Source organism: Haemaphysalis longicornis, unplaced genomic scaffold (genome assembly GCF_048455015.1).
Source record: "Haemaphysalis longicornis isolate Haplotype H1 unplaced genomic scaffold, Haemaphysalis longicornis Haplotype H1 scaffold_13, whole genome shotgun sequence".
NCBI lineage: Eukaryota > Metazoa > Arthropoda > Arachnida > Ixodida > Ixodidae > Haemaphysalis > Haemaphysalis longicornis.
The window spans coordinates 31,530,587-31,554,570 of NW_027526233.1; the positions used below are offsets into that span (position 1 = coordinate 31,530,587).

The window sequence follows — 23,984 nt, forward strand, 5'->3', positions numbered from 1 at the left end:
ATGTTCGCTGCTTTCTTCACGGAGTCTAAATTAAGGTCTCCAAGCAACCTCAGTGCCCTGCAAGTTCAAGTTGGATGCTACCTGCAGCGGCATCTTGGCCAGTTGTCCCTAAACGACCCATTCCTACTAAGAAGCTCGGACGATGATGCTGTGTGTGCATTGAAAAGTGGGAGGTGGGACGGAGTTTTCGGATTTTCCCTGGATGTAGAAGACCTGTACTACGACATTCCACATGAAGGACTCTTCAAGGTATTGCGGGAAAGAATTGATGCATACGGTGAGCTCAAGTTTAACGGGGAGACTGGAGTGAACAGTGCTAGTTTTTTTGGAACTGTTTGATTTTTATCTGCAATCAACAGTGAATCAGTTTGATGAAAGTTTTTTTTTTGTGCAGCGCAGTGGCATTTGTATCGGGTCTGAGCTAGTGGATGCAGCGATGGCGTAGACGTAGAGCATCCGCCTCGCGTGCAGAAGGACCATGGTTCGAATCCCAGTGACGGAAAATTCCAACCGGATATAAAAAAAAGAAATCCGCGTATTGATGGAATTGCAAAAAGGGGCTTGGATTGCGGCCTGACCCCGGCGACCATTGCCGGCAATTCACTCCCTCACCATAGCAGGACCCTGGTGTAGTAACGGCCCCAACCTCCCATGAATACGCCAATTAACCCATGGCGCTCAGTCCCCAGCGGCTGCGAAGCAACTGACCACGGCAGCAGTCAGGCCTGTGACGCAGCAGAGGGTGCTAAGAATCCCTGCATCCGGACAGACCGCCAATGGAATCTGAACCTGGCAGCGTTTAACGCGCGAACCTTATCTATCGAAGCAAGTCTCGAGGTGTTGTTAGAGGAATTAGAGGGCATTAAATGGAATGTAATAGGGCTTAGCGAGGTTAGGAGAGCACGCGAAGCCTTTACGGTGCTAAACAATGGGCATGTCTGATGTTACCGAGGCCTAGAGGACAAAAGAGAACTTAGAGTGGGATTGCTAGTCAATAAAAGCATAGCTGGCAACATAGAAGAATACTACAGCATTAACGACAGGGCAGCAGGCCTTGTAATTAGGCTCAATAAGAGGTTCAAGCTCAACGTGGTGCAGGGCTACGCGCCCGCATCCAGACACGACGACCAAGTAGTGGAACGCTTCTATGAAGATGTGGAATCGGCAATGGCTAAAGCAAAAACACATTATACCGTAGTTATGGAGGACTTCAATGCTAAAGTAGGCAAGAATCAGGCTGGAGACAAGCCAGTTGGGAACTATGGTCTGGGCTGTAGAAATAGCAGGGGGGGCCTACTAGTTGAGTTTGCAGAACGGAATAACCTACGCATAATGAATACCTTCTTCTGTAAACGGGAGAGTCAGAAGTGGACCCGGAGGAGCCCGAATGGGGAGCATAAAAATGAAATAGACTTTATACTATGCGGTAACCCTGGTGTCGTGCAGGATATGGAAATACTCGGAAGGGTAAGGTGTAGTGACCAGCGTATGGAAATGTCTCGAATTAGGCTAGATTTAAGGAGGAACCGCAACAAGCTAGTACGAAAGAAGCCGATAAAGGAGCTAACAGTAAGACATAAAGTAGAAGAATTCAGGATCGCGCTGCAGACCCGTTATTCAGCTCTTAACGAGCAAGACGAGATTATGACACAGGAATCCAGCGCCAACCTTACACGCATTATCACGGAGTGTGCAGTAGAAGTCGGGGGCACTATGGCTAGACAGGATACTGGCAAACTTTCACAGGAGACGAAAGATGTAATTATGAAACGGCAAACCATGACAATCTCTACCGAAGCTGACAGAATAGAACTAGCGGAGCTTTGGAAGTTAATCAATAGGCGTAAGACAGCTGACATACGGAAGTATAATATAGAGAAGATCGAATACGTTATAAAGAACGGAGTTAGCCTGAAAGCTGTGAAGAGGCGTCTTGGCGTGGGGAAAAATCAGATGTATGCACTTCAAGATAAGCAAGGAAATGTTATCACAAATAGGGATAAAATTGTCACAGTGGCCGAGGAGTTCTACAGGGATCTGTACAGTAGCAGGGACATCCTGGATAATGCCGAACGAGACAGTAGTTCAGAGGAGATAGACATCCCACCAGTAACGACGGAAGAAGTAAGGAAGGATTTGAAAGAAATGAAAGGAGGCAAAGCACCTGGTGAGTATCAGATAACAGCCGACCTCTTGAAGGATGGCGGAGAAATTGTACTTGAAAAACTGGCAAACCTGTATACGGAATGGCTAATGACCGCAATGGTACCGGAATCTTAGAAGAACGCGAACATCACCCAAATCCATAAGAAAGGCGACATGAAGCACTTGAAAAACTACAGGCCGATCAGCTTACTGTCAGTCGTCTACAAGGTACTTACCAAGGTAATCGCTAACAGAATTTCTGCAACCTTAGATTTGAGTCAACCTAAAGAACAAGCAGGGTTCCGTAAAAGTTATTCAACAATGGACCATATTCACGCAATCAATCAGGTGATAGAGAACTGCGCTGAGTATACTGAACCCCTATATATACCCTTCATAGATTATGAGAAAGCATTTGACTCGGTCGAAACCCTATCAGTCATTCAGGCATTACGGAACGAGGGGGTAGATGAGCATTATGTAAGAATACTAGAGGATATCTACAATAGGTCCACAGCTACCATCATCATCCATAAGGAGGGCAGTAAAATACCTTTAAGGAAGGGTTTCAGACAAGGACAAACAATCTCTCCAATGTTATTCACAGCATGTTTACAAGAAGTATTCAGAAGGTTGGATTGGGAACATGTGGGAGTAAGGGTTAATGGAGAATACCTCAGTAACCTCAGATCTGCGGATGACATTGCCTTGCTAAGTATCTAGGGGGACGAATTGCAAAGCATGCTTTCCGCACTGGACGAACAGAGTAGCACTGTGGGCCTGAAAATAATATGCAGAAAACTAAAGTAATGAACAATAACCTCGAGACAGCACAGCGGTTTCACATAGGAGGCGAGGCAGTGCAAATGGTAAGCGAATATATCTGCTTAGGCCAAGTTGTGACTCCAGATCCCAACCATGAGGCAGAGATAATTAAAAGGATCAGAATGGGGTGGGGTGCATATGGCAGGCATTCTCAGATAATGAATTGCAGCCTACCATTGTCGCTGAAGAAGAAGGTGTAGGACAGCTGCATCTTACCGGTACTCAACTACGGGGCAAAAACTTGGAGGCTCACTAAGAGGGTTCAACTTAAATTGAGAACGACTCAGCGGGCAATGGAGCGTAGAATTATAGGTGTAACATTAAGGGACAAGAAGAGAACGGGATGGGTCAGGGAACAAACACGTGTTAAGGACATATTAGTTGAGATTAAGAAGAAGAAATTAACGCGGGCAGGGCGTGTAATGCGAAGGCAAGATAACCGCTGGTCATTAAGGGTAACACAGTGGATCCCTAGAGAAGGCAAGCGCTGCAGGGGGCGGCAGAAAGTTAGATAGGCAGATGACATTAAAGGGGCACTGACACAAAAATTTTGCATCTTGTTTTTTTTGTTGCGATAAGTAGCTAGTGACCTACTTATAACCTGTAGAAACCTCATTTGCTTCAGCGTGCGACGGTTGTTTAATTAGAGGCATTTTCAATGCGGCCAGTCGCAGTTTCGGTTTCAGCGAGTGCCGCGAAACGATGGATTTTGTGGATTTTGTGTGAACAAAGCTGACCACGTGACCGTCGGAGGGATATCACAGAGCAGAGCCGCCGTAGCACTGTCGAATCCGCATCGACGGCAGTTTCTGCGAATGCCCCCACGTACTGATCTTGTGAGGCGCTTAATTAAAAAGCGACCGTGGATATGACGCAGGCGCTGCGAGTGCAAATGCTACCGCGGCTAAAGAACGACGCGCGACGCTCGAGACGGTGGGTGGCAAGGCGCGCGCTGGGAGCAGCCGGCCGGTCTGCCTACAGGTCCGCCTACAGATGTGTTCGGCTCAGCACTGCGGCGGATATTCGAGTCCCGCTCTCGTAATCGGTGCAGATGACAATTTTTAATGCAACCCGCCATCGCATGCATCATTAACTCCTTTCTCATGTAAGCCACCATGGTCGGGACTTGCGGACAATTTCGTGCAGCGGTAACAAGCTATCACTCGAGGTACTTGCGCCGGCCTGGGCCACTTCGCGGCCGTGGCCGCCGCCTGCACAGCGACCGTGCGGCTAGATCAGTGAGCTTTTCGTGCCTCCGGCGCGTTTTCGCATCCAATGGTAATAAACAGTAATAGAAACAGAGTGCCTTGAATCGCCGTAGAACTTTGGTCGCGGCCAGCTGCCCGATTAGCTGACGAAATCACGGCGCTCCGCCGCCAACGATCGGGTCGTTCGTTCTCGAGAGCAGAAGCTCCGCCCTCCGGCCCTCCGATTGGAGTGGCGAGCCAGGCGAGCCGGCAAAAAACGCCGGTAGTGCGGAAGCGGCAAACACAAACTCGTGACGTGTTTGGATGTTGTTTATTTACAATTGCGCGTGGTCCTCTGCTGGCCGCTCGGTTGCGTTTCGCACACTTCAAAATTGATTTTAAATATGTTCTAGGCTGTATTCGCCGCTGATATTTTGCAGATGATGTATATGTGTTCCCACCAATCTATCTCCGAAGTTATCTCGCCTTCAAAATTTTGTGTCAGTGCCCCTTTAAGAAGTTTCCGCGGATGAATTGGTCACAGTTGGCAGAGGACCGACGTAGTTGGAAAATAATGGGAGAGGCCTTTGCCCTGCAGTGGGCGTAGATAGGCTGATGATGATGATGATGATGAGATAGCGCCCATTTTATCGGACACGTATTTGAGTGCCTTCGATCAGCGTGTAAGCTACAGGCTAGGGGATGAAAGGGACTACACAATTATGAGATATGTGGATGATTTTCTTGTTATTGTCAATGGTATTGCGCTAGAAGACGCAGAAAGCACAGTGAGGAAAGTCGTTGACGTGTTTAGGGGTCTTCTGATGCGCTGAAGCTTACGTGGGAGATACCTGTCAAAAACAAAATGCGTTTTCTCGATTTTGCAACTTGCGTTCGAGAACTCCCACGCATGCTGGCAGTATCACCCGCGTCCCAACAAGCAACTCATTCCCTTTGACTGCGCACACACAAAATTAATGAAAAGAGCTGTAGCCATGACTTGCCTAAGAGCCGCGTTGAACAGATTCTGTTACCACAGAGTGCCATCAATCTTTGAATGCCAGATTGAACGCTAAAACAAGCAGCATTTCCTTCCTTTGTATTGTCTGGGAAAAAGAAGGTGGCGCAGAGATACGGTGTAATGTGGTATTTAGTGCAGCTGGAAAGCTGTCAAAGGTTTGCCCTATGATGTCAAAAAAAGAACAAGGCCCCACTCTGCACAAAGAAGCACGAGATGCAGTACACTGAATGCACAATGAATGTTGTGTACGAAGTCCCAATGAGTTGCTCGAAAGTTTACATCGGGCAGACCGGTCTCTGTTTCAATGAACGAGCGCGTGAGCACAAATGGGCTGTACAAAACAAGGCTGGAGGGCACATGTGTGACCACTGTAAGCGATGCATGTGTGTACCAAGGTTGGAGCAGACAAGATTACTGCGCAGGGCTAGCGATTGGCTTGAAAGGGAAATTATGGAAGCATTCAAAATAAAAAAAAGCAGGTAAGGAGTGCATCAGCAAGGCATCTGTTGCCCTTTCAGCAACAGAGATTGAATTCCTAATAAGCGAACACAGTGGTGACGTCATGTTTACATAACATATAAATGCCGGTTGTTTCTTAAATAAATTTTAGTGGGAAGTGGCGCTTCGTTTGTCTTGGTTGTTTTTTTCTTCTAGTGTCCGCGTTTTTTCTTGCGCCTTTAAACCCTGTGATCATGTAGAACCAACTGGCACACATTAGGCTGTTGGTAGTTTGGGTATCGATAGTGTTGCAAGCAGGTGCAAAATTAAACAAAAATCCTGCACTCGCGCTGGTCAAGACGACGATGATCCGTCCCGAAGAGAGAGATAAAACATCTTTATTATCCAGCAAAATTGACGCTTCCTAACGTCGTATCAGTCGGTCCCTCGGCATCGCTACCTACACGCCCCCAGCCCCCGAGGGGACAGTGCTTTCGGCCGCTGACGCTCGATAGCGTGCAAGACTTGCTGGACGGCCCTGTATTGCACGTCGTAGTCCTTGCTTGCCACCGCACACGCTAGGTGCGGCGCTAACATCTCTGTAGCACCGTCGTTCACTTTGCAGTTCCAAAGGATATGAGCCATCGTGGCCCTGCCCTTCCTACACACCGCGCACACATCGCTCGGATACACGTCCGGGCACACGTGCTTGGCTATCACCGGAGCCCACATCGCGCACGTTTGTAGTTTTCGCAGCGTCACCGCTTCCCTCCTCGTAAGCTTGTGGTACCACTCCACGTACGACGTAAGCCTGTACCACTCCAGAGTGTCCTTATACGAGGTGAGCGGCGTCGCCTCGTCGTCTTCCGTTTCCATCGGCGGGGGGTCCGGGCTCGCGCCGCGACTGGTGAGCGCGCGCGCAGCTCGGTCTTCCCCTTCGTTGCGGTTCTCGCCCGTGCTGACCGGGTCGACGTGTGCCGGTAACCATTTCAGCGTCAGCGGCCTCTGTCGTGGTTGTAGGGCCCCGCACACCGTCACTGCGCACGGGGACACTCTGTCCGTAGCGTAGTTCATGATCGCCGACCGCGAGTCGCTGATCACCGTTGAACACTTCGGGTTCGTGAGCGCCAAAAACTTCGTGTTCCACCATCCTCGTCGTTAGATGAAAGGATGCGTGATTTCATTCGATCGTGGCTATACCTAAAATTTTCGGATGTTTTAGAACCTCGAAACACATGCCAGCCGCATGGGCAGAGAACCTTAGCATATAAGTAACGGTTCCGCAATTACAGGCGACACGAGCTTTTCGGGGACCATATGAATATTTTCATTTATTTTCCTATTTGTTCGCAAGGTAAAGGTTTCACAATTTAACATACAAAAGTTAAAAACGTAAACGGACCACCGTCGTTGCAAACGCCGAGAAAGATAAATATGTGGAGTTACTGAAAGAAAAAACATTCGGCCACCTACGTAATCGAGATCAGAATACTGGGGAAACAGCGGAGCCCATGATCACAGGCAGCTCCATCTTGGCTTTCCTTTAGCATTAAACTCCAATAATTCTAGCGTCAAGAAATAAGTGGTTCATTCAGCCCTGAATACTTCAGTTGTTAATACACAGAAACGGGGATATTAAAAATTTGAAATTGTACTTTTACAATGAAAATATGAAAATACAGACTAAAACGGGGTAAAATGCAAACAAAACGTACCCAAAGGAATCTAAGATGTGCCCGGAAGCTTTTTCTGAAATAATTTGTCTTAGCCGAACGTTTGGTGAAGCGATGTGAACCGTGCTACTCATAAGCAGCAGAAAAAATGAACAGCTTGTTTCTCATAATTAGTTCGAGCTTCAGGGAGTGAAGCATTCTTATGTAAGGCAAAACGACCGCAGCTCTGAAGCGGAAGCACGTCAGTAGTAATCATTACAAGAGGATGCCTTCCGCGGATGATTTGTATTTCGATGATACAAAGAGAATATATCACCAAACTAGAACCCGGCAAAATACTATGTGGACGAACCACAAATCAAACACTACAACGAAAATGACTGTGAGTAATGATCGGTATGGCTTCATTTTGAATGTGTTGTAAAGGGGAGAAGCGCGTTAGATATGTATTGTTGCAAGACGTTGTGCCATAAGTAATAAATCAATCAATAAGTAATTGGAATATGAGTGGATGCAGAATTAAATAAAAGGAAGTCCTAAAGGCCGAATATAGACGAAGCCAAGGAGATATACCGACCTACTCGCCGCAAGCCACGAGAGCGCCTCCGCGGGAGAAAGCCCCGCTCGCCCGGCTACTCGCCGCCCACACCGTCACCGCGGGACCAACCCGGACGACAGGAGGCGACAAGCTTGCCGAGCGGGTTCGAAAAGTACGAACTTTCGAAAAGTACGACGTCTCTGTCGAACACGGTTTCTCAGATCACAAAATTGTCTTTGTGTCAATTTTTCTTTTTTATAAAAATGTAACAAGTTCCCCAGTTCTCAGAAATGTGAAAAACTTCTTGAAAGCTAATGACACAGCAGTTATTGAGTATTTCAAAAATAACTGGTCTAATTTCGCTGATTATGACGTTGAGGTCCTTTGGAATAAATTTAAACGTATGTGTTTATTTTGCTTGCGCAATTTTGTACCCGATAAAGTTAAGAAGACCGCCAAATATACGCCCTGGGTATCTAGATCCATAATTCACCTTAAACGCAAAGCCAAGCGCTTGCGAAAAAAACGTACAGCACCTCAACAGCTCTCCGAGATTCGTACTGCCCTCTCCAATGCTATTACTCGTGCCAAGAGTTTCTACTTTAACACTACTTTACCGAACTTCATAAGAGAGGAACCACAAAAATTCTGGAACTTTATTAGACAGCGCAAGGAAAACGTCACTGAAATTTCCTTCAACGGCTCTAAATTGACCAATCCTCGAGTCATCGCGAATCACGTTAATTTGTATTTTCATAGCGTATTTTCACAGTCTGAGCTGAAAGAGAGTAATACGGTAGCTTCCTATCCTGATGTTAATATAGTTTCGCACAATGGTGTCTTAAATATGTTACTCCGATTAAAAAACAAATCGACGCCAGAGCCCGATTGCATACCCAACGCATTTCTGCGGCGTTATGCGGAAACTGTGACGAAATTTCTTGTCCTTATTTTTGAATCTTCTCTTCATTCAGCCACGCTACCTTCTGATTTTAAAATAGCCCGTATCGTACCTATTCCCAAAAAAGGAGACCCACTCTTAATTCCTAGCTACAGACCCATATCTATGTTATCATCTGCCTGTAAGCTACTTGAGCACGTCGTTGCTACGTTCATAACGGAATTTTTAGATACCCATCAAATCCTCTCGCCATTTCAGCACGGGTTTCGCAAGGGATTCTCGACCATCACTCAATTACTTACAGTTGTTCACCACGCTTCTTCAATTCTAGATAAGAGAGGACAGGTTGACCTCATTCTCTTAGACTTCAGTAAGGCATTTGATCGCGTTCCACACGACAAATTAATCGACAAATTACTTCAAATTGGGCTTCCACCGTTTATAGTTTCTTGGGTAACTGCCTATTTGACTAACCGCAGCCAGTACGTCGACATAAATGGAAGCACCTCTGACGCTCTCCCCGTTACATCTGGCGTACCGCAAGGAAGTGTACTAGGGCCTTTACTTTTTCTTATTTTTTGTAACGACATTGTTAATGTTATAAATAATCCGGTCCAAATACGTCTTTTTGCAGACGATTGCATCCTTTTTAACGAAATTAATAGCATCGAGGATCAACTAGCGTTAAACTCAGCGTTAAAAAATGTTGCTTCTTGGAGCAAAACTTCTAACATGCAACTAAACCATGACAAAACAGTATACCTCCGAATGACTAGAAAGAAACACCCTTTGGAATTTACTTATTGTGCTAGTGACCAACCGCTAAAGCAAGTATATGAACACAAATATCTCGGCGTAAGATTAACCAGTACCTTAAGTTGGAACTCTCACATTACTAACATATGCGCTGCAGCTTTCCGTAAACTTTGTTTATTACGACACAAACTCAAAGATGCTCCATCTCAAGTTAAATACTTTGCGTATACTTCAATAATTAGACCGAAACTCGAATATGCTTGCGTTATTTGGGATCCTCACACGAAAACCAATATCGATTGCCTCGAGAGAATTCAAAGAAGAGCCATCCGCTTTATTTATGGTATGTACGGGCGAACAGACTCCGTTTCGGCCCTCATGGATAGACATGCTATCCCAACATTAGAATCCCGACGTAAATCAGTTCGGCTAAAATTGCTCTATCAATTAGTTAACCGGAAGCTCTTATTTGATTCCAGCCCCTACATTAGTCTCCTGGCAACACGGCGCGGTTGTAATTCACATGCTCTTGCCTTAACTAATATTTCGCCAAAACTAATCTTTTCAAATTTTCGTTTTTTCCACGCACGATCAGTGAGTGGAACACGCTCCCGCTTGCCGCCCTTCTTTCGACAGATTCTATCGACGCGCATGTCTTCCTGGGGACGTGAAAATGATTTGCTGCTGTCTTATCCACTGTTTCATTGTGTTGTTGCATTGCTTTACTTCAGTGCCATGTTTCTCTCCCCCCCCCCTTTTATGCAAAATGTAAGTCGTGTAATCCCGCTTAATTGGTTGTTGTATGTATGTGATGTTAGGCTTGATGCCTTTTCATATTCTTTTTTTCCTGTTTATCGCCTGTACCACTCCTGCTTGGGCTTCATGCCTGCAGTATCTTGTAAATAAAAATAAAAAAATAAAAATATCCTTATTACATATGGCAGTTCGCAGTCAGCAGACAAATGTGTTTGTGAAATTTATCTCTATATATATATATAATCAGGCGAAAAAACGTTGAGTCTGATTTTGGCAAATTAAACAATTTTCTCGGAGTATTCTGATTTAGGGTATCAAAAAATAAACCGGCATTTTGATCTTTTAATTATTATCATGTTTCCCAAATTCCATAGAAATAATTGTTAGAATTAAAATAACGCTTGCTCATTACAGTTGTATTTCTGTATCAGCTGTAAATAAAGTGAGATGGTCAACATAAAGCAACCTGGTTAAAATATGAAGCCATTGGCAAAATAATGTTATAAAGGGGTGCGAGTCGGAAGCAAGTCCTTGGAGGATTCCTATATTGGTTATTTTGAGATAAGAGCAAGCAGCAAAGATACATTTAGTTGGTTTTCCTCGGATAAAACATTTTTAATGGGTGGTACATTAAGGTCAGCAACAACCCATTACAATTATTTGGATAAAAAATATCGTAGTTTAAGAAATTCAAATCTTTATGCAGGTCAGTCGTATTAAACAGATTGTCAGCATCGATGTCTTCTTAAATGAGTACTGACACGAAATTTCAAAGCTGAGATAACTATGTAAATAGCTTCCTCTGTATGTGGAGATATCTCCCAGCAAGTTTCGACAGTAACTGTTGAGTATAACATATTTTAAATGAATTTTAAACTTTGCCCTCATGAAAAAACTCAAAACGGCCAGCCTAAAGGAATCGGCATCAGCATGATGTCATGTAATACAGACCTCAAAACTGTCGACGTCACGGAGGCTGTGACGTAGCCCATGCCCTGCGTGTAGCTGCTCGGCGCGCAATCCTCCCTGTTCTGTGGCGCGCACGACTCTTTTGGCCGCTGCTCACTGCGCTTTGTGCGTCGTTACGAAAGTGACTGCTGGAATTGTGCTGCAGTCTCCTCTGACGCCCAGTTCTGCCTGAAGTTGTGCCTCTGCAATGTCGAGATACTGCGCGGCCAGCGACTGCCAAACGAAATTGAAGCAAGGCATAACTCTTCACCGCTTTCCTCCCGACCCGCAACAGCGACTGGGGTGGACTGAGTTCGTCCGTAGGAGCGGACGCGGAAACAGCTGGACGCCGCATCGGCAAAGTCTGCTGTGCTCGCTGCATTTTGCACCGAGCTGCTATGTTCATAACCAAACATTCCTGAGCCAGTACAGCCCGCACGCGTTGCGCATACTCGAACATGGGGCCTTGCCGACAATCTCCGCATCGCCGAGTGGCACCACGTCGGGGAGTGAAGCAACATCTCCAAAACAACGTCGCCTCGAGGTTGGGGGATTTCACGACGCCTACGAGGCGCCTGCCGAAACTCCGCAGGCATCCACCAGCGCAGATTCTGCGCCTGCTCATTCAGATGCTTCTGAAGACGTGAAGTACAGTACAAGCTACGAAGTACCTACGGCGTCCTGTTCTACGAGCTCAGGTATGTGCGCTCTCACGGCGCTGTTTGTATGGGCTTGGTCAATCGCTCACACAGCATACGAGGCAGCGTAGGCTGTGCAGGAGCTGTTGCTTCTCGCGCTGCGGTGAGCAAAAGTAAATAATGGTTTTCTCCTACCACGATTCGACGTGCTGTTAGGCGAATTTAGCGTTGCCACTTCGTCATTAAGTTTAATGCTTCGTTGGCTTTGGGTTCCAGGAAACTACGCTAACAGTATAGTGATGCTTTTTTAGCCCGAGTGGCGGCATTTATCGAGTGCCAAAATAAAGTGGCCATTGCAACAAGTGGCCCACCGGTTACCAATTTTTAGCGCATACGCAGATGTTCATGCCAACAGTACGCTCGTATTAGCTAGCTAGCTGAGCATGAGTGCTGTGAAGCGAACTTGACAGCATTCACTTGGGAATGAAGACTGTTTTGTAGCAAATCCAAGAGGGTACTAAAAATGAACTGTTCTGCGAATGTCACAAAGCAATTAAGTATTTCACTTTTCTGTAATTGCGGCGTTGGCCGTACGAGTACATATGGGACCTGAGATATCAGATAATCCAGGTATCCGGGCTCATTACTCGCTTTTTTTTTATTTCCAGGCGCAGATGTTTCTTTGGGAGCTGCTACTTGCTTGCCTGTGCACGTGCCATCAGGAAGGGCAAATTCTGATGCCCAAACTCGGTCCACAGCGACTCAAGCAACACTGAAGCCCCAGATCAGGAGCGTTCGTGTTCAGGCAACGCGCACGACGAGGGAAGTCGGTACGTACCATCTCACAAATAGCAAGCAAGTTTTTGACAGAAGTGGTTGGTTTATTAATGCCAGTGGTCCATCCTTACGGATAGCAACTCAGAGATCTGAATGCTGGAATTTCGTTTCAGCTAGATAGGTAATGCAGATTGTAGACACCTTATCTGACAGCAAAAGTGTGTAATGCAGCTTTTCTGTGAAACCACTGTGTGTTGCTCTGCTTTGATGTTTTCCATTTTTGGTTGAGCCCACCTGCAAAGGCTACACTTATGTTGCATTACTTTGGCTGTATGATAGACTGCGAGGTTATCGTTGCATTCACTGTGGTAATGACAGTTCATCACTTGTGAACCACTGCTCTCTCAAATACATTGTGATCATCACATTTCCTAAAGCACAGCATGTGTAATAACTACCGTCAACATTAGTGCTGAAAACCTGACATCACACACAAATGTGCATTAAGTCAATGTGTTATGATGACTTTGTTTTATTTTCAGCATGCCAGACTGAAATAGGCATCCCGGAGCTTGTCCTCATGAAGGAACTACGGGAACAGTGCTCATCACCGGTGCCATCTGAGCCATCTTTTGCATTTGAAGATGACCCGTGTGATTCCACTTTCGAAGCACCTATTTCGGACAGCTCAGCCAGGTGAGCGCACACTTGAAGGGACACTGAAGAAAAACTACAATTCAAAAACACTGATATATCGCTCTTACACATAGATTTTGTTAAATAACATAGAAAATAGTGAAGAAGTGAAGACAGGCATCACCGCTAGTGGCCACACTGCGCAACTTCCACTAGAAGGGGTTAAGACTATGGGACTGATATTTTGACAATACGCCTTCACCTGGATGTTTTTTTAGGGTAACGTTTGATTGTCGAAGAAAACAAAAAAGAAGGCAAAAACCACTATCATAAGAGCCCAGCCAATAGATCGTGGGGGACCCTAAATGCCAAGCAGTTAGTTTGTTTTGGTGCAACACTCGCCCAGATAATTGTGCAGCCGCTGTACATTGCCTCTGTGCATTGCTACCTTCATTGTGACCCTCTGTGTGGTTTGCCTGCGCTGCTAAAAATACTGTGAATGCTTCTTTCGGCTAAGTACAGTATTTTCAAGCGTATGCACCGGCTCCCCTGGCTGCCACTTGATGGCACTACTTGTCCACACTTACGGCGGTACCACTATGTGAGGAGACAATAACACCAACAGTCGCCCGCCCTAAAAGGACAATATGTTTTTCTTCCACCAATCATCACTACTGATCACGGGTCCCATGAAAGAACATTTTGCATAGTGGTCCTGAGCAGCAAAGGATGTGCCAGTTGGAGAATGCATGACTGATTTGACCGAAACTGACCAAACTGCTTGGTACGTGGTAGCATTATAGTGTGCTATAGGGACCGGGCAGCTGGACGGGTGGCACCACCACTCGGCACTTCCCTCGTCAGTGGACTGAGCCGGTGCATTGGACTGCACCGCCTCCCATTGTTTTTGTCATGTTTGCTTTGGTGCTTTGAATGTTTTGGTGGCGTTGTAAGCCGACATGTGTGATGAAACGAAGTCTAGCAAGATGTGTTGGGTGTGTTGGGTGATGAAGTAATCACTACGTAAACTTGTCGGACGCTTCTAAAGTTGGGTATCGGCTGCAATGGCATGAGCGCTTTTTGCAGCGATCTGCGCTTGGCTCCACCCGTTCTGAGTACACATAAAACAACTATTATTAGTATTATTTTCTCCTTAAATACACTAACGGCTACGCAAACTTGTTGGATGCTTGGAAGGTTGGGAGTGGGCTACATTGACACGAGCGCTTTTTGCAGCGCTCTGCGCCTGGCTCCGCGCTATCTGAGTAGGAATAAAACTATTAGCAATATTAGTATTCATTTCTACCACTTTAAATTATCTTCACTGGTTTCAATGACTACGGTACCCACGCCAGCCTTAGCGCTGGGATACCTCGATACGTGTGCTTTGAAGAGAAAGGCACCTGCATATGAGATGGATTACCGTGTAGCCGTAGAAATGTTGCGGCAGTTTACACTTTCTGTGACCGTGAGCTTTGTGCCTTCGCTTTTGGTAAGCGACACTGTGACAGCATGGGAGCCTGAAAGCCGAAGTGGAAATCCCACATTTGTGGTGGTCATTTTATCAAGAGCCAAAGTTATTCACCAACTCAACAGCCCAAACTACAACCCATCCCTCCTCCCCTTCCCGTTTTACCACCTGCGTAGAATAAAGGCTGGCACCGATAGTTAAAAAATGTGGCAGTGTTAACGTCAGCCGGTGTTTTTTAATGCTTAAGTATTCTTTACAGAGTACCTAAAAAAATCGTGTAATGCCTGGTGAAGACACCAAAAACGCGCGATTAGTTGCCTCAAATATGGGTGCATCAGCCAGAGTCCTCCAGCAACAGACACATTTCCGATACGCTGGAAAAAGTTTAGATTTGGAGAGGGGGCATGGAAGTTCAAAACTAAACAGCAAAATCATCTAGCCATTTACCAACTAGCCAGCAACCATTGAAATTCTTGTAAACTAATGATTCTCCATGACAAGCAATAACGTTCTACTATCATGCGGTATTTATTCTATCAACGATTCCCGATGACTGTAATAAGAGCATTTCTGTGAAATTAAACACGTTTCAGCCGTAGGCAATGAAGTTACGGAAGCGTCGTCCATCACAATTTCTCTTTTGAGGTAAATCTTACAAGACACCCCCCAACTTTGTCTTTTGCTTGTGCACGACGTCGACGCTGTTTCGTCATCAACTGCCAGAGGCCAGCGCTGCAGTATTCCTAGATCGGTTGCACACACCGGCTTTGTGGGAGCATTTAGCTGCAATATACTCCTCGATACGCGAAACTGCATGCAGGCATGGAAAAATTGCATGAAGCAACGAACTTTCACTTCCAGCTTGACTTCCAGCTTGGCGCATTGAGCGTCGTCTGCTATTTGTAAATACTGAGTATGGGCGCCTCGTAAACATCACATCCACGCCCAAGATTTACCGATCTGAAAAGCGCACGTGGGGTTACATACGCTTTGCAAGCCGCTCCGCAGAAAAACGACAGAAAGCCATGCACAACTACGCTGCGCTAAACGCCACCGGCATTCCACTGACGAGCGGTTCGCCACGGGCGGCGCTGTTCGCTGAAGCGACGGTGGTGCCATACAACGGCCGCCTGGTCCCTATACATCACTGCTGCCGCACCTGCTTCCGGTGTATCATCACGTCAACAACAGCTGCAGGAGCCACTGTTTGCGTCATGGAATTGCTGAGAGGGGAATTGGAAAAGGAAAGGCGTTGTTTCGTTAGCAATTGAGGCATCTTTTGGCACTGAATCAATGCTAAACTTGCTATGGAAAGGGCAGACTTTCATTTGAAACCAACTTGCTCGTTGCCTACAGTGTCTAATAAATTTGTTATGCTTTTGTGCGCATAGTGTATGCAAGTGCTGTATGTTTGACAAAGCTTACAAACCCTTCAAGGATAACAATATATATGTATGTGTAAGATGTACAATTTCTTTTACTTTGCTTTATTTTCTGCGGTTTTTCAGTGCCATCCCTGACAGCCGCCAATCCGCAAGAAAATTTGTGGTGTATGAAGATTGCCTCATACAGCTCTTCACCTCGTGCAAGCACTGTGGGTTTCGCACAGTTCCAAGCTTGACGGTAAGAGACAACTTCAGGAAGGTTTTTTTTCTAACATGCCCTTGCAATATTGCTGGGCACTAGGTGTGTGTATGTGTGTGTGAGAGAGAGAAAGGGAGAGAGAGAAACCCAACAGTCTGGAATGCCAGAGTTTCATACAGCAATAATAAAAGAGGAATGTGGTGTAGCGAACGTGTTCCACGATGGACATCATGGGTATAATTGGGCTCAGACTGGCAGACTAGGTTGCTGACGAAAAGTGCTGTTGGTTGTATTACGCAGCCAGTTCAGTTTTCATCATGGTTTTGTTTGCACGTCTTTGCCAGTCTAGGTAATTTGCGGCGTGTTGGAAAGGAGCGGTCAGAAATACTTTTGATTTTGAACTCACTGTCGAACGCATGCCAGCAGCATGGCGAGGGGAAATGTTCTGCATCCGAACATGCAAGCGGGGCGGGTTGTTATTTCATTGACCACAGAGCATGTGACAACTTTGACTACGAATTGGAAGTTGCAATGCCACTTGCGGGGCAGGGTGTTTTATTTTCCAAAATGACAAAAGCTGCAAAACATGCTTGCCAGAGCCAAACTTTTTCATCTGCGGGTTGCAGGTTAGTTGAGTGTTCCGGTTTCGGGCTGAAATTACTTTTCCAAGCGTAAGGATTTTCCTTTTTTTAGGAGAAAAACCTAATGGAAACATATATGCACATATACACTTCGAACATAACATAGTGAACATGTCTGGCAAGATTCCACTCCACACATCCCTGACAGCCTCAGAACAGAGAAGAAAAATGCCAACAAACACATTCTGCACACAGAGGTTGTGCCTTCATCTCGCGATTGCAACTGATTAATGCGAACTTTTGGTCCGTAAATAGACATGTGAAACGGTTCATAAAGCTCATGCGTTAATATTCTAGCATTCTTGACTAGCTCGTGTAATCAGAAATATACAGTGTAGGTGAAAGTCACGGATCATTTGTTGTCAATCGTTAACCTTTGTCTCGTCCTCGTCACGATGCGTAGTCAGGGGTACGTTAAGGGACCGTGCAGATAAAATACAAGTTTGTTTTATTAAAAAAATTTCGTGTTTTGTAGTGCCCCCAGTGCTTGTCCAGCAGCAAACAATGCCGTATTCACTGAGAAAATTGATCTAGGTCTAAATTTTGATTCTTCCGCCAAATCGTGTGTTTTCGTGACGTCTGCAATAAAGTCATAAGTGTGCATGTTTAAAAGAACTTCCATTGCATCATTCGCCTCCGCACTGTGGGAGCAGGATGAGCAGATGGCGTCATGCTGATGCCAACTGTGAAAAGGCATCGGTTCTGAGCTTTCTCGTGTACGCTGATGAAAATGGATTTAAATATGTTGTACTGAATGGTTACTGTGGAAAGTTGCTGGGAGACATCTCCATATACGAAGGAAGCTTTTTACCTAATTGTCTCGGCTTTGAAATTTTATGTCAGTACTCCTTTGATTTCCCTGATGCAAAAGAGTTGCGGATATCTCTTTTCAGACACTTGGCTCTCTTGCCATTGTTCGCACCATGTGCCATTGTGGTGTGAAGGAGTGGCGTAGCCAGCCGATGCAGGCCAAATACGCCATGGGGAATGTGGAGCTGGCTGCAGCCATAGTGTTTACTGGCTGCAGCCCCATGCAGATCATACGATTCCTCCAGAATGCTGGAATATGTTGCTTCTGCGAGAGGACGTTTCATCGCCTGCAGGCTCTATACCTCCTTCCGGCTGTAGACCAGGTAATGAGGTCAAGGTGCAGTCGTAGCCATTTCGTGAACTCTTAACTGCAACCATTCTGTTTTTAACCTGTTGCAAATGTGCGGCATTCTTTAATGGAGTGCTGCTTTGTCAATCCAGGTTTGGAAAAAGCAGCAGGTGGCACTTCTGGAGGCTATGAAGGCGTCGGGAACCGGGGCCAAGCTGGCAGGAGACAGCCGGGCAGATTCGCCGGGACACTGTGCTAAATTCGGAACCTACTCGCTGCTTGACACTACCCTGAATAAGATTGTTGACGTCAAGCTTGTGGAGGCAGGGGGTCAAGTTTTTCTGAATCGGCTTACTGGTGCTTCTATCCAGCATGCCAAGTCTTTTGATGTATACAGCTGTGCACTCTCCAAACACTAGTCTTGCATGACAGCATCACAGCTAGCCAAGAAGATGCAGGCAGTCAGTTAAAGCAGATGTGCCTTTTCCGATAAGGCACAGGACTTTTGAAAGCGGTTAAAGGGACGGACAACCGATTTTTGTCTTGTATATGTTCTCTAGCTCATATGAAAGCCACCGTTTTATATAGCCCGGTAACCACAAGCAATGTTTAAACAAATTGGCGGAAATAATTTTAATTTGGCACCAAACTTTCTGAAATAGGAGGGGTGGTGGTTCGTAGTGTCGAAACTTGACACTACAAACCCGCCGCGGTGGCTCAGTGGCTAAGGCGTTGCGCTGCTGAGCACGAGGTCGCGGGTTGGATTCCCGGCTGCGGCGGCCGCTTTTCTGAAGGAGGCGAAAAACAAAAACGCCCGTGTGTACGAGATTTCAGCGCACGTCAAAGATCCCCAGGTGGTCAAAATTAATCCGGAGCCCTCCACTACGGCGTGCCTCATCGCCTGCGTTGCGTCGGCGCGTTAAACCCTACAATCAATCAATCAACTTGACACTACAATATGTGTTCCTGTCACGTGACCTGCAAACCTAGCAGCTACTGTAATTGCTGAAACGTTTATACACTTATTGAAAACCTTCTAACACAAGTATTTGAACAAGTTAAAATTGTATATGTGTTTTGAAACATTATTTTGAAAATTTTACAGACACGTCTCCCGCTTGCGCTGGGTTGCTCTCGGTGCTGCTAACTGAGCCTCCGTGCCCGGAATCAACGGCAGCGTTCAGTAAACCGACCCAGTGAAAGAGCTTTGACGATTCTGCCTGAGTCAGGGGCGTTTGTTCTGCCAAAATATTGGATTTCAGTTTCCAAATACACCAACAGCAGCTTAAAAAAAAAAGATCGTGTCTGGGGAGAATCGAACTTCCGACCTCCGCAATGTGAAGCCAGATTCTGCCTATCGTCCGTCCCAACAGATGGCGCCTTCGTGCAAAATAGACTGGTGAATTAAAAAAAAACCGCACACAAAGGAACAAGCAACCTGCGATTGTTTTTTTTTACCTGGGCACAAGTTTTTAAATATCGCTTTTCATCTCTCATTTAGACAAAAGTATGTTGCCGCGCTACTGTATGTCAAGGCTGCCAGCATGATTTTTTGGGAAGACACATACGGCTCGTAGATCAAACAATTCGATTTAAAAAGTTCTAGAGTGTTATCCGCAAAACCGTTTCTCGTGTAGGTGTTTCAAGTGATGCCCTTTCATTTGGGATAGAGAATATATACTCGACAAAAATCGGTTGTCTGTCCCTTTAAGAAAATGCATGACGAGATGAAAAGCAGGCTTGGAAATGTTTTGAAATATTGGGACATTTAAAACATATGGTGGAATATGTGAAAATACAGTAATACCTCGTTAACTCGAAATAGTAAAAACCGGGAAATATTTTGAGATAAGCGGATTTTCGAGATAAGCAAAGTTGCACGAATTACCACGAAATGTCGAGTTCTTTGCAAAAAAGGCACTACTTAGCAGCTCTTCACCAGCGGCTTCCAATCTTGCTTTTCATAAAGGTTTTAAAGAGAAAAAGAACACACAGGAGACGATCACGGGCTGGGTTTTGTAGCCCTGCAATTTTACTTAGCATAAAAGAACTGCGTAATGCTGGTCTGCTTTGTGGTCGCACTTGGGCCTAGTAAGAAATTTTCTAGCTGCCTGACGCATATCATCAGCCGATCTTCCCCGCCGCTGCACTCCACCTTATTTCACAGCAAGCGCAGCAAATTCCCCTTTTCGGCAGATGTCGGCACCTCTCGAGGAGGTTCGTCGTCATCGTCCCCCCGTCTTCGCCGTCCCCTCCTTTTGCGGCTATTTCAACGATTTCGGCGTCCATAAGTTCTCCAGTCACGCGCGCATACTGCTGTACCTTTGCGCATGTCTCTACCGTCACATGACGTGCCGCAGGGTTGCGTGACGAAGTTTATATGCCTCTAGGCTCAGACTTTACGCTTGGGGAAAACATCGGCTTTGTGATAGGCGTGGCTAAACCAGAAAGAAATCGAGGGACTTATGCGCGGCAGCATCGTACGAATCTTGTGAAACGGTCGGCGGCGGCGAAATTTTCGTTCCCCTCTCAGTAAAGATTTCGAGATATCCGCAGTTTGACCCAAAAATACTTCGAAATAAAGGGCTACGAATACATGGGATGTATAGGAAATGGTTCGGTGCCTCGGAAAATTTCGACTTAGCCGATTTTTCGAGATATCCGAGTTCAAGTTAACGAGGTATTACTGTGCTTTTCTCACAGTAACGTTTCGCAGTTTGAGAGCTCTATGTAACGCACAATACAAGCTGTAGCCCTTGCTGCGGGCACTTTAGAAGCAATAGAAAAAAACGGGCTTCGTGGTGAATAAGGCCCACCCTTTCCGTCTTTATTGCAGGTTTATTTTCAGTGTTTATTGTCAGTGTTTATTGCAGGTTGGCAGTGACCAGAAACATTTGAGGTGCCAATGTCTAAGAGAATGTTCTTATTTGCTTTGAAATGGCAAAAAATAAGAGATCAGTGCTTTTTTGAGAGGTTAGGGGTGTGTGACAATATGTTGGTGTTGTGCCTGTCTTGCCTTCATGTGTTACATTGGTAACATTCCACAGAGTACGGAGGTGCCATCAAGCAACCACATGGAGCTCGAGGGACTCAAGAGGGCTCTGAAAGAGCTCACTGACCATGGTGTTCGTGTCACTGAGGTAGTGACTGACCGGCATCCCCAAGTACGGACGTATTTCCGGACGGAGCAGCCTGATGTTGACCATCTTTTTGACGCATGGCACGTCGCCAAAGGTTGGTTTCACTGCTGTTCTTGTGGTTTAAAATGGTGTAGGCTGGTACAGCGGTTGGGCAGCCTTTGGTAACAGCTTTTTTTTTTATCAACAGAGAAAAGGCTGTTCATCTAAGCAGAATTCATGCCTAACTCTTGCTCAGCATCTTTGCTCTGGAAAAGGCCAGCTAGGAATAATGCAGGCTAAAATTTTAGGAGATGAAACACCATCTCAAACATGAAAATCTTGTAATTTTAACACGAAAGTGTTTTATGCCCGGCTACACAAAGATTTTGGTGACGTGGTATCCGTCACGGTAGTGGCGTCTCCAGAAAAAGTGGCATTGATGCGGCGGCGCCCGGTTTCAATCCCACGACTCTCTGGCCGTTACGGGAGGTACGCGGTGCTCTTCCGACTGCACTACGAACAGACGCGTGAATGGGACGACAAACGCACCTTATAGCCTTCCTTTCATAGAGTGCTGCGTGGCCTCTGCAATCTGCTGCCTGCGCCGCGCCAGCGCGGCGCCGGCAGCAGATTGTGGAGACCATGGGTGCTGCATCATGACACTAATGAGCGCCGACAGTTGGTGGCTGGATGCCAGCGCCTACGTGTACGGGGGACGCGCATTGTAAGCTGCGGAGAAGCCGACTTGCGCATGTCGCGCTCGTCACCCAGTCCGCAGCTTCTTTGCTCCTTTCACTGCAGCGGACCGTGTGTTCAACAAACGATTCGCTGACAACCCGTTTGTTTTCCTTCGCAAGGACGATTTGCGAGCACCTGTGGTTTCAGTCGGATTTATGCAACGCTCCGGCGCGTCTAACGGTGCCATTCTGACGAAATACAAATAGCAACGTGCAAGTTCATATTGATGCACAGTGAACATTCAGCTGGTCCTGTGAATGCACATTTCACTTTCATGTTTTACTGGTTCCTATGGAAGAGGAAACAACCACATTTTTTTCTGTTTTCCAGGGTTGAAGAAGAAGCTTGCGGCAGCTGCAAAAGTCAGGGGCTGTGAGACCATAGCCTTGTGGTCGCACTCCGTTGTGTTGCACATGTACCATGCCGTAGTGGTGGGTGCAGGTGATGGCGAGCTGGCCGTTGCTGTGTGGCTGTCCATGCTCAATCATGTGCAGGACATTCATGACGGGCACAGCGAGCTGTACCGCACCTGCCAGCACGGACAACTCCAGCCACGCAAGTGGATTTACCCAGGTTTGACTTCGTTCCAATTCTATTTCATGACTTTGCCCCTACACTATTCCTCCGTGCACATGAGCAACGAGTGTTTGCTTTTAGAAACAGAAAACCATAAGCAATAAGCATAGCCTCGTGTATTTTACAAAGCCAAACGGATTGCGTGCTTCCCAATGCGAGTGAGTGGTACGCCTGCAGTGCCCACATGTCGCAAGGTGGGGCCCTGATCTGAACCGGGATCACACAACCTTATCTGAATTCGAAAAAGGCTTGTGCCTGGTTGCCAAGGCAACCAGTGTTTGAGATTGCCAGGTAATGACACTTGCACCAGCGTTGAAAAACTCAGAGCCGCGGCGGAGCACATTTTGCCAACGTTGCAGCTTTCCACCACGCGTCGCCCCAAAATGAACCATTCACGTGACTAAAGCGCTGGGAAGGCTATCGATTAGGGGAGAGTGGCCTGAGTAGGAAAGGGCTTGGTTGGCCGGTCCGGGCTGATGCGTTTGGCATTGTAAAAATACAGGAGGCGATGCAATAAGTATGGGTCTCTAGGCTGCTGATGAATCGTGTACAGTCGAACCCTGCAATAACGAAGCCGCCGGGGAAAGCCAGAAAATTTGCTTTTGTGGGAATTTCGTTGCTGCGAGAATGAAACAAATGACCGGAAAATTGGCCACAAACCAAAAATGTATTTCCCAAAGTCGGTTATATTACTTCGTGAGCCTTACCTTGCAGCCAACGTCACAATTCAGCTCTCACTGTACAAGTGGTTCATTGCTAGTCGTCGTCCGCACCCAAGAACAACGAGGTTGTGTCAAACGAATCCAAAACATTCCATGGGTTCACCTTCTCTGCACATTTTTTGCCCTGGCCCTCGGCACCGAGTATGTCCGATCATGCAAGCGAAGCCCAGCTTCTTCTGTTTACAAACTTTGCTAGACAGAGTGGCACCTCGTTGCACCAGTACTGTTTAGAAAACTAAGTGAGCACCGCTTTGTTGACATCCAGAAAGGCCACATCCGTCACTGTTTTGTCTTGCACACGTGCGCTGTTGAGAACTGGTGGGATCCTTACTTTTCAAAATGGTTGAGCTAGCTGCAGGCGTTTCCAAATTCGTCGACGCTATCCTCCCTTTATACTCCCTTCCTCCACTTGGGCCACTGACTTGGGCGACGATGGCTGCATTATCTCGTAGCGATAAAAACCTCCACTTTTGGGCTGGCGAAGGCATTTTACTGAGAGCAAACATGCCAATCGCCGCACACAAACAACAAACGCACGCGCGCTGTTCAGCGGTAGTGGGCTAGCGTAGCCCAAGCCGAAGCCGCGACTTGAGTCACCATGTGTCGGTGGTGCCGCTGCGAGGCTGCCTCCACGGCTGCCACCACAGCGGCCATGCAAGCGTGTCAGGGTTCGCACAGGTCCTTGAAAACCTTGAAAACCCTTGAATTTAGAAGTGTCAATTTCAAGGCCTGGAAAGTCCTGGAATTTTTAAAGGGTCCTTGAAAACCCTTGATTTTTCTGGAGAGAACCAATGG

The 23,984-nt window shown here is 46.5% G+C and overlaps 1 protein-coding gene across 1 annotated transcript; it reads left to right on the forward strand.

Annotated features, from left to right (window-relative positions):
• LOC144163762 (uncharacterized) lies at positions 1-23,143 on the forward strand. Its single transcript, XM_077694490.1, has 9 exons — positions 1-249; positions 11,781-11,886; positions 12,495-12,656; positions 13,146-13,299; positions 16,219-16,333; positions 17,829-18,068; positions 18,187-18,357; positions 21,082-21,268; positions 22,222-23,143. Exons 1-9 carry the CDS (start codon positions 1-3, stop codon positions 22,569-22,571), a joined length of 1,734 nt encoding a protein of 577 aa, XP_077550616.1. The 3' UTR covers positions 22,572-23,143.
• Positions 23,144-23,984: the final 841 nt, after the last annotated feature.

Excerpts from the sequence above, each read along its gene's own strand:
- LOC144163762 (XM_077694490.1), top strand. The coding sequence starts at position 1 with ATGTTCGCTGCTTTCTTCACGGAGTCTAAATTAAGGTCTCCAAGCAAC. Across the intron at positions 16,334-17,828 it reads GCACAGTTCCAAGCTTGACG|ACACTTGGCTCTCTTGCCAT; the intron begins GTAAGAGACAAC and ends ATCTCTTTTCAG. Across the intron at positions 18,069-18,186 it reads TCCTTCCGGCTGTAGACCAG|GTTTGGAAAAAGCAGCAGGT; the intron begins GTAATGAGGTCA and ends TTGTCAATCCAG.